Here is a 10,802-nt window from a genome sequence, read left to right as displayed (position 1 = left end):
GAGGTCACAGGGAAATTTCTATGGCTTGTCTGGGCCACTGGGATTGTCCACTCTCTGGATTATGTCAACGTCTAAAGCTCCTCCTAATGGAACTGCCTTAGGTGTAGGAAAATGCCCATGAAAAATCCTCTGAACTGCCCAACAGATCAAAGTCCCACTCAAGGACTCCATCCAGATCCTGACGGGTGGCTCCACGAAACAGCCTAGTGCTTCCACGGCGCCAAGCAACGAAGAGAAGCCGCCCCAGCCTTCAGAGGCCTCCTCGAGACAGTCTGGTGTCCCAACTGCACAACGCTTGGCCGGTCTACCCTTAACATATTGTATCAAATATATAATCTGACTGAAAAACTGCCTTGTAAAAATAAAATTTAAGTCACCCTGCAGATCAATGTTAAATTACATTGCTGCGTATATAAGAAAAACAATTCATCCAGAAAAATTACATTTGTGGCTTTCAAAAATAAATCATCCAGCAAACTTGCAGGTAAACATTAGGTAATTTATAAAAGTTGGGGAAAAGAATTTCTATCATATTCATCAGGTACCACATGCACTGGAATATCCGTATCAGCCAAATGAAACCAGAGCAGAAAGGAAACAATAAATAGCAACATTTGCATTTAACAACAATAAAAATAACATACAATATAACATCGACACCCACCCGCCCACAACCCTGCTGCAGGAATTGAACTTCAACTGTCTCTTCGAATGAGCACACGCCGGGGTAAACATCACAACAGCACTGCTTACGGCCAGACTCACACAGCACGGAAATCACTCCACTTCCAACAAGTCCCTCCTGGGGAAGCCAGCGCAGTGGCCAGGGATCGCTCGTGGTTCTAGAGTGCAAACATCCATGCACGGGAGTGTGAGGACACTACCAAAAAGCAACACAATCTTGAAAAGAGAAAGCAGACCCTAAAGTGTAGTATCAAGTGTATATGTGAAGTCTTCTCAAAACAGAAAACCAAAACCAAAATAAAACAATCCCTTGCTAAAAGTATAGGTATGCCCAGCTTTCCAACATGTATCTGAACTAGGAACATCTGAGCTTATTATAATAAGTACACAAACAGCAGGATGGAATCTCAGCAGGGCCAAAGGGCTCTCCTACAAAGCGGCGACTCGAAGCAGCTCCCCCGGGTTTCTTTCATCGCTTAGCCATTAGGGTGAGAGCTTGTCGAACGTAATAGGAAGTGGTGAAGGGATGGGAATATGTTAACTTTTCTTACGGTGAATATTTTAAAATATATTAGGAAGAGTACCAGGATAAGGGTCTAATTGGGAGACCTCTTCTGAAGAGATAAACCCCAGTTTTTCTTTGAAATTAATCCAGATTTCTACTTCATAATTTTCACATTCAGTTTGCTTAAAGCAAGGCACACCTTACTTAGTGGGGTCAGGCAAAGCCGGCGAGTGGACACCTCTGCAATTTGCACAGCCCCGCACAGGCCTCAGGAAACCTGTCAAACGCAGGCAGAGGCCGGAGGTGCCCGGAGCCCTTCTCCGGCGGCCACGAGGTTGCCCTGGGCGGGCGTGACCCACACAGAACGGGCAGGGCCCCTCTTGGCTTCCACGCGAACAGGGCTTGGACTTATTCTACTGCACCTTGAGGTTTTACGCTGTCTCAAAATTTATCCTAATAATGGAGGGGGGGGGATTGGTAGAAATTTGGGAAAACAGTTCTTTACCTGAGAAATTGTAACTACAGCCATTTGAATTCTGAACCATCAGACATGTACAAAGGTATGCAGCTAACCCAGCTGGAGACATTTGCTTTATGAATGCTTTTAAGTAGTAAAAGTTTTATAAAACAAGCGCAGGGCTGTAGCAAGTACCTTTCTCAAAGTACTCTGGCCCTCTAGAAAGAAAACTTCTCCTTCAAAAGGATTTTTCAAAAATTTAGGTCTCATTTTCTGCCAGCCTGTGATCCTGCCCAGTGTATTCGCTTAGAAAACGTTTCCCTGCATTGCTGGGGAGTCCCTCCCTGCTGGGCCCTCAGTGCTTGAGGGAGCACACTCTCCAGAAGGCTCTAGATTAGAGGTTCTCGGACTCCAGGCAGCCCTGGACCCCCAGCTGATGGTGTAAAACGCAGATGCCCAGCCGCCACCCCAGAGGCCACAGCGAGCACAGGAGTCACAGCGTTTTTATGGCCAACGCCCCGACCACCGAGATCCTGCTGCAAGTGGTAGAAACATACCTTCGAGACACACGGTTCTAGATGATCCTAAAAATGACTGAAAACTAATCTAAGTTCAGATTTTAAAAGTGTATTAGTGAAAAGGTTCCCTCCTTAGCTTGAACGCTCCCGGTAACTTAAGCCACGAGTGTACTGGTGTCCTTCCGAACAGGAGAAGGTGCCACTTGCTAACGAAGTGACAGGGAATTGCAACATTTTTAGAGCAGAGGCTTCTGTCATTTAAAAAGACAAAAAAAAATAGATACAGCAAGAAGAGACTAATGCCATTAATAAGACACCCACATGCACACACGCGCGCGCGCACACACGCACGCACACACACACGCACACACGCACGCACACACACACACCACTCTTGAGTATATATTGTCACAAACAATAGTCACCCCTTTGTCGTTGCCGCCAAAATCCAGGCCGAGTGTCCATGACAGCGCTTCCCCGCCCCCGCGGAGCCCTCACACAAGACCGAGGCGGGCGCTGACCCCAGCACGAGGCACCCTGGTTGGGACCCTCACTCCACCACAGTGCCAGAGGTAATGTCAGGCCGGGATGGGAGGGCCGTCAGCAGGGCCAGAGGAAACCTACAGAGCACGAAGCAGCACTAGGGAAAGGCTCATCTCCTTCCTAGAATCTCTGTACTGAACGTGGATTGGATTCTCAGAAAACCGCCTACAAGGACAAAAAGCCCACTGCGCACAAACGGAGCCCTCTGCTGTCAGCCCTGTCGAGCTGTCCACGGTATCATTCTTAGTGCAACGGATTCTAGATTGGCAAACCCACGTCCGGGGCCCAGCACGCAAATCCCAGCAGAAGGGTCTGCCTCTGCTGCTGGCTTCGCCATCAGCCATCCTCCCGAGGGCTGGGCTCCTTCGCGGAACGCGGGCCTCGCAGCCCGCAGAGCGCCACCACCGACAGCCTTCTCTGTGTTTCAGTGCATAGATCCTATGACGCTTGTCTAACAAACCACACGCAGAGAGAAGTGCACGCTGATACGCAGACTCATTCCCAGGAGTGGAAGGATACATACATTCCATTTGTGCTTAATTGGCTGAGCGACACACGGGGATGAGGCGGGGAGGGGAGTGACTGCTGGAAGCACACTCCGTCCTCCTGAGGGTCCAGGCTGCGCGGTCTACACGAGGGGGTGGGCCGCGGGCACTGAGTCAATTGCATACTCCTGTACTTAAGCACTGAGAAACCACAAGGGTGGTCCAGGCTCCAGGCTCCAAAACACTCTTGATATGCTAAACAGATCACAAAAGCACCCCGTAGTCAGTAAAATGAAAAACAGCATCTATCTATCACATTAATACTGCAAACCAGATATATATACTTTTCTCTTACATTAAAGACATAACAGTGAAAAAGGATTGTACTGTATTTATCACCACAGACCCGTATTCTTTAGAAACTTTGGAAAATAAATGTCACAGTCCTATAGGACAAATCTTATGATTAGACTGTCGGCATATTGTCTTTTTTCTTTTTTTAAATAAATTTTTATTAAAATGGCACTTGTCTGCCAATCCCTCTGGACCTATAAATGTTGTAAACACACACGGCCCACCTTCTGCCACCCCTCCTTCCTTCGGGCTGAGTGAAAGGCGGGCAGTGGCAGAACGAGAGACCCCAGGGCGCCTCGCCTGGCCCCTGCCCTCGGATCCCGGACAGCTGGTGGGAGCCGGGTCAGGAGCACACAGGTGTCACTCTGAAATAAACTTTAGTGACAGCATCAGAATGTTCAAGGCTTTAAAACCACAATGTGTTTTATGTTGCTTTCACTCTCACAGAACGTTCACAGCTAGTTTGAGCCCATCAATTTCATATAGAATCATGTGTTAAAAACAAGTAAATCGAACGACCAAATAAATTAAAAATGTTTTAAAGCCCTGAGTTCATAGACTGGTTTTAGGAGATTTTTAGGAAACACGGGACTCTATTTTCATAAGCAGCTTATAAGATTTTGGCAAACCATATTTCCTACGACAATGGGGTCTCATACAGGTCTGCAGTTCAAAATCCAAGTTTGAAATCTGGGACGGAAGGCATTCTGGAAAGTGGAGAATCTACTAAAATCAATGGCGTTTCATGTTCGATGCTGGCTGTCACGGAAGGGCTGGGCATTTGTTGGTCTGAGTGTAGCTGGTCTCATGTGAATCCAACTCGGTACACAATCGTAAACACTAAAGCATGTCAAGCAAAGTACATGGTGCGCAGCGTGTCCTGATGGACCTGGACTGCCTTTGCCAACGCCTGGTGGTCTCGTCCGTTACTCTGCCCGGAGGTATGGCTTCCTTCAGCACTGTGGGGGTGGGGGACAGAGAGAGAGAGAGAGAGAGAGAGAGAGAGAGAGAGAGAGGGAGGGAGGGAGGGAGGGAGGGAGGGAGGGAGGGAGGGAGGGAGAGATAGAGGGATAGGGATAGGGAGGGAGAGAGAGAGAGAGAGAGAGAGCGCAGCCTTTAACGCACCATGAGGCAGCACACTGACAGCTAAGTTAGGACCACGCACCAGCCATCTGGGGAGGCAGCCACACAGCTAACAAATGGCGGTGAAGATGCTAGCGTTTGGGTGTCTGTGTCACGGTCGGCTCCAGCCACTGGGACCCCACTGCTTCCCATTCCAGAAAAGCAGATGCCAAAGCCTGTTGCAGAAACGACCCCAGCCAGGAAGGGCGTGCCACTCACCTATCGTGCTCTTTATCCACCAGGTGGTACCTGGCCCGGAAGGCCACCAGGTGAGCATAGTATGCTGGCGCCGGGATGGACACGGAGCGCGTGCAGCGCACGTAGGTGTGACACAGCTGGTAGGTGAGAATCTGCAGCTCATCGGAAGAGAAACGATTGTCATCCCAAAGCACGTGATAGTGGGAAGGCCTGCTTGTTCCCTAAAAGCAGATCAGAGGGTCAGAGAGGTAAACATGCAAGAGAGAAGTCCAGAACTCACCTGCAAAGGGTGCTGCCGAGAGAAGCTGTGCTTCCACCCTACGGTAGAATCCTTCACAGAGGATACAGTGGGAGGACGTTCAGTGGCAAGAAGGTATTTATATTATCCTACTATGTATCATTATAAACGGGCATCAGAGCCACATATTCTATGACCCCCTACTGGTAAAATAACAGACTATACACACAATTATTTGTGTAGAGAAAACTCATAGGAAAGATATAATACAGAGATGGTTGTTTGGAGGATAATGTCATTTGTACATACTAGGTTTTCTACAATGCTTTATTTATAAAGGCAAGAAGAAATCTCTAATAAGTTACATATTAACGCCTTTAAAATGGGAGTTTGCACATGTATTTATTTTGTGCGGTGTGGAATCTTTCAAAACTGAAGGAGGTGGGGTTGGTCGCCTGGCCCATGCCTGCCGGGGCTCAGGTGCCGGCAGAGCCGCTGCACTGCTCGCCGGGGCACCCATGACCGGTCAGCCAGGAGCGCGCTTGAGGGAAGGGCCTTTCTCTGGCTTCTCCCCACCTGCCTTCCCTGCCACTCAACCCAAGCCAGCCAACAAGCAGGCCCTTCCTGACTCTCTGTCTGTGTTCAGGCCCCCGGAGACTGGTGAGCGGCAGACGCTCTTATCCTCTGATGAAGCACACATTCTGCGCCCCACTTTCAGCATTTAATCGGTGGCTGTCACGGGGGCCTGCGGGCAGTGGGGTATTTTGTATCAGAGGGTGTGCCAAGGACATGGCAACCACAGCAGAGCAGGACCCCTTGAGGCCCATTTTGTCAAAGCACTTAAACGTCTCTAGTGCGAGATTTCCCCCATTAGAAAGTGCCTGTGCAGAAAATGCAGGGAGGCAGGTTTACCCCTTAAACAAACCAGAGGCCCCGGGGCGGGGGGGAGAGGGCTCCACCCACCAGGAGGGAAGCCGGGCTGGCCTGCACAGAAAAAGCGCCCGCCCGACACGGAAGCCATCGCGGGGACAGACGTGCCCGGGAAACACTGCGGAAGCCTCCGTCCTCTCTGAGCCACGATCCTCTTCTTCCTTTTTAACAACCTTTAAAAATGTACACACGGCTCAGCCCTCAGGCTGCACCCTGACAGGCTGCAGGCTGGGTGCAGCCCACGGGCCAGTCTGCCAAGTCCTGTTCTAGAGCCACGGTGACGTGAAGGACGTGCAGGTGTATTTCCCGTGGCAGAAGTACAAAGTTTACGGCAAGCCCTCCAAGTTTAAGTTCAAATCCCTTGGGGATGGATATCTAAGTCCTCACTTATAACTTGAAACACCCAAAAGCCCCTCTGTGGTGAAGCAGGACGGGCACCCAGAGCTAAGTCCCTCCTGTCCCAAGGGGCACAGCCTCGCAGATGCTGGTGGCTCAGCTCTGACAACAGGTGCGCTGGACGTGGCACCTCTGAGGTGGCAGCATCCTCTCAGAATCACTTGTGGCAAAGCTGTGGGTCTCTTCGCCGGGAGGGACAAGGAATGCCACGTGCTGACCTTCCCCGCACACCAGTGCCCGTGCGTGGCGGGCACGCAAGGCTGACCCCGCCGCTCCGTCACCTCTCATACCCCATCCAGCTCGCCGAACTCCAAGCACACAGGGACGCCACTTGTCCCCGCCAGCCTGCCTGGCCCTCACGCTCACTGCTCCTTCTTCCTGGACCTCATCTCGGCTAAAATGGGAACCCACTCCCGGCCCAGCACAGCACCCCAGTGGGTCCTCCATCCGCAACACCTGATGGTTCTCGGCCTCCACGGTTCACTGGTCAACCGCCTGCGTCCCCTTGGGATGGACTGGCGCCCCATCCGTGCTGTTCACCACCACATCCCCAGTGCCCACGGGAGCACCTGGCACAAGGTTTGTGCTCTGCAGGTGTTTGCCGAATGTGTGGACGACACCCCAGAGACACCAACCAAGACTGTGCAAAGTGGACCCTCTGTCCTTACCTGGATGCCAGCATGACTACACAGGTAGAAGTCAAACTCGGTCGGGTGGGTGATTTTTGTGTCCACGGTCGTCCCTGCTGGAATGTTTCCGCTCTTCCCCACCTTCAGCAACACAGGAGCCCATTAGACACGCCCAGGGGACAACAGGGCAAAGCAAGCAGGCAAGCAGGCAAGACGCAGCCGCACTGCCTTCTGCTCTGACGTCTTTAAATTGGCCAATACATTTGCTCAGTGCCATGGCATTAAAATTTAACATATACTAACAACTGAAATCAAATTAATTCCTGTTCTCTTTGGGCTGGGGTTATTTTTCGCCATCTCATAAAGGCCCCTGAGGGAAATGCAGAGTCTTCCCTTCACTGAAGCATGTGCGTGGGCCACGTGAAGGGTCTTCATTATTGTTGAGGCCAAGATGGAAACTGTCACCGACATAACAAATCTAAGACCAGACGACGGACACGTGACAGCCGTCACCTGCCCATGTGCGCCTGCGTGTGCACACACACACACACACACACACACACACACACAATATTCAAGGCAGAAGAGCTAGAAAACCCTGACAGCTGTCAAGAACTTCCCCACTCTACCAGGGGTTCAATCACCACCACCAGGGAGGGCGGGTTGCTCCACCAGAGGCCATCCAAGGAGCTGGGGTGTGGGAGGGACTACAAATTCTACCAAACCACTTAACTCTCAGTTTACACTCTAGCATCGAAAAACCACCAAACATCCAGCTACGCTACTGAAACAGCAAAACTCCCAATCAGTCACGAAGTCACTGATTGATTTTTTTTTTTTTTACTCGTGCAATTTCAAATATACGTACAAAAAAGAGAATCTCCAGTGTAACCCCTCTGCACCTGCAGATGTGTGTGTGTTTTTACTTCTTCTCAACCTTTTTTTATACCTTCAGATTATTTATTTGTGTATTTATTTGTTCATTTATTTATAGCTGCGTTGGGTCTTCGTTGCTGCATGCGGGCTTTCTCTAGTTGCGGCGAGCGGGGGCTACTCTTTGTTGCGGTGCGTGGGCTTCTCACTGCGGTGGCTTCTCTTGTTGCGGAGCACGGGCCCTAGGCATGCAGGCTCAGTAGTTGCGGCGCACGAGCTTAGTTGCTTCGTAGTATGTGGGATCTTCCTGGACCAGGGCTCGAACCCGTGTCCCCTGCATTGGCAGGCAGGATTCTTAACCACTGCACCACCAGGGAAGTCCCAGATTTTTAAAAGAAGTAAAATATTTGAAAAGAGTGCCCACGTTTGCACCCCTCCCACGCTGCGGTCTCAAACCTAGGCTTTATTACTCCTACACATGCTTTATTCTCTGCCACACATTCAGGTCTCCGTTAGCACCATATTGTGTTACTTTGCAGATTTTAAAACTGTAGGGGCTTCCCTGGTGGCGCAGTGGTTAAGAATCCGCCTGCCGATGCAGGGGACATGGGTTTGAGCGCTGGTCTGGGAAGATCCCACATGCCACGGAGCAACGAAGCCCATGTGCCACAACTACTGAGCCTGCACTCTAGAGCCCGCGAGCCACAACTACTGAAGCCCGTGCACCTAGAGCCCGTGCTCTACAACAAAGAGAAGCCACTGCAATGAGAAGCCGGCGCACCACAACGAGGAGTAGCCTCTGCTCACCGCAACTAGAGAAAGCCCATGCGTAGCAACGAAGACCCAGTGCAGCCAAAAATAAATAAGTAAAATAAATACATAAATTTATTAAAAAAACAAAACTGTATACATGTATCCTATGTTTTGCTACTTTCTGTTTTTGCTCTGTATTACAATTTTGAGATGCAGTCATTTGGTAGATATAGTTTATTATTTTTCATTGCTGTACAAGAGCCAATATATAAATACATCACCACCTTTTCTCCTGTTAACAGATTGATTTTTTGCTATTATAAACAATACTGCCAGAATATTCTTACAGAATACATGTCTTCTTGTACACAAGTGTGTGAGCTCCTCCAGGGTAGATCTCTAGAATTGCCAAACAGCGTTCCAAGTTGGTTACCCATTTGTATTCCCATCTGAAGTGTAGGAGAGTCCTCTTCATAATAATGCCTTTACTCTGTGCTAAGTGCTCTGCGTGTTAGCTCCGCGAACCCTCCCAACATCCTCAGAAGGTGGTCCAGGGGGTAGAGGGGCTGACAGCTTGTGGTCACGTAGCCAGGATGCTGAGGGGGTGGATTGGAGCCAGGTTATCCGGCTCCAGACCCTTTGCTCCTCATCACGGCACCCACATCCTTGACATTTGGTATTTATCAGGCTAACCTCATAATGTGAGTCCCCCCGACTTTTCCCATTCTCTGAAATACTTTATACAAGATTATTCTTCGAAGGTCTGGTAAAGCTTGCCTGTAAAAATCTCTGGACTAACTTCATACAATAAGCTAAGTAGTTTCCCCCTTTTTCCTATGCTCTGCCACACTTTAAGGTAATCTATTCCTGAAGCCTTAGTAAAGCTTGCCTGTAAAACTCTCTGAGCCTGATGCCTTTTGGAACAATGACTGGACTATCTTACTCAGCTGATTTTGGTAACTTATGTAATTCTACAAACAAGTGTTTGTTTCTTCTCAGTTTTCCAATGTGTTGTCATGAAGTTGTTATCATTCCATTATGATTCAAATAACACATACTCCCTCTGCAGCCATTGTTGCCCTTCTGTTCCCAACGTAATTACAAGTGTTCTTTTTGTTGAGTCTTGCTGGGTTTATCAATCTTCAGAGAAGTACCTTTTGCTTGCGTTAATATGCTCTATTGCTTCTTCATTTTCTAGTTCACGATTTTCTATTCTGAGAGAGAAAGTGGGGTGCTGGAATAAGCTGACTTTGAGCCCTCCCGACTCCTGGCAAGAGAAGTCTGCAGGCTGAGGTGGCAAGGGGCCTATGCACACCAACTCCTCAGCTTTCCCTTGACCACTGGGACTGACATCCTTCCTGTAGCTTCAGACTTATTCATGGCTCTCTTCCTTGTCTCACAACAAAAGCACCTATGTCTAGACCCTCACCTATGTCTAGACCCTCACCTATGTCTAGACCCTCACCTATGTCTAGACCCTCACCTATGTCTAGACTCTTACCTATGTCTAGACTCTTACCTGTAAATGCCTGCTTTAGTGCACTGCACAAGGTTTGATATGAAATTCTCGTTTTTGTTCATTTCTAATCATTTCACAATTGACTATTCTCTTTACATTTTTAATGCAGTGCTTTCTTTTTTTTTTTAAATAAATACATTTATTTATTTATTTTTGGCTGCACTGGGTCTTTGTTGCTGTGTGTGGGCTTTCTCCAGTTGCAGCAAGCGGGGGCTACTCTTCATTGCAGTGTGAGGGCTTCTCATCGCGGTGGCTTCTCTTGTTGCGGGGCACGGGCTCTAGGCAGGCGGGCTTCAGTAGTTGTGGCACGTGGGCTCAGTTGCTCCGCGGCATGTGGGATCTTCCCGGACCAGTGCTCGAACCCGTGTCCCCTGCATTGGCAGGCAGATTCTTAACCACTGCGCCACCAGGGAAGCCCTGCAGTGGGCTTGAAATCAAAATTTTAAGTTTTCTTACGCTTTTTCCTACGTAACAGAAAATGTGGTTTGGGGACTTCCCTGGTGGCGCAGTGGTTAAGAATCTGCCTGCCAATGCAGGGGACACAGGTTCGAGCCCTGGTCCGGGAAGATCCCACATGCCGTCAAGCAACTAAGCCCAT

At 49.4% G+C, this 10,802-nt stretch overlaps 1 protein-coding gene across 7 annotated transcripts in view; it reads right to left on the bottom strand.

The window, feature by feature from the left end:
* Positions 1-682: 682 nt before the first annotated feature.
* The window catches only part of AGO2 (argonaute RISC catalytic component 2), a 98,536-nt gene continuing 88,416 nt past the window's right edge, over positions 683-10,802 (bottom strand). For 5 of the 7 annotated variants that reach the window (XM_079902132.1, XM_079902130.1, XM_079902131.1 and 2 more), the window contains 3 exons: positions 7,099-7,200; positions 4,888-5,087; positions 683-4,505 (listed from right to left, as the gene is read on the bottom strand). In XM_079902132.1, the coding sequence (XP_079758258.1) occupies positions 4,397-4,505; positions 4,888-5,087; positions 7,099-7,200 (411 nt within the window). In that variant the 3' untranslated portion in view covers positions 683-4,396. Of the gene's footprint in view, positions 4,506-4,887; positions 5,088-7,098; positions 7,201-10,529; positions 10,632-10,802 lie in introns of those variants that run through there. The other 2 variants (XM_079902129.1, XM_079902133.1) reach the window with 2 other exon arrangements.

This window comes from Stenella coeruleoalba (genome assembly GCF_951394435.1).
Source record: "Stenella coeruleoalba genome assembly, chromosome: 17".
In the NCBI taxonomy this organism is placed as follows: Eukaryota; Metazoa; Chordata; class Mammalia; order Artiodactyla; family Delphinidae; genus Stenella; species Stenella coeruleoalba.
Note: the sequence above shows the minus strand (reverse complement) of the source record. Positions and strands in the feature narration are given on the sequence as shown.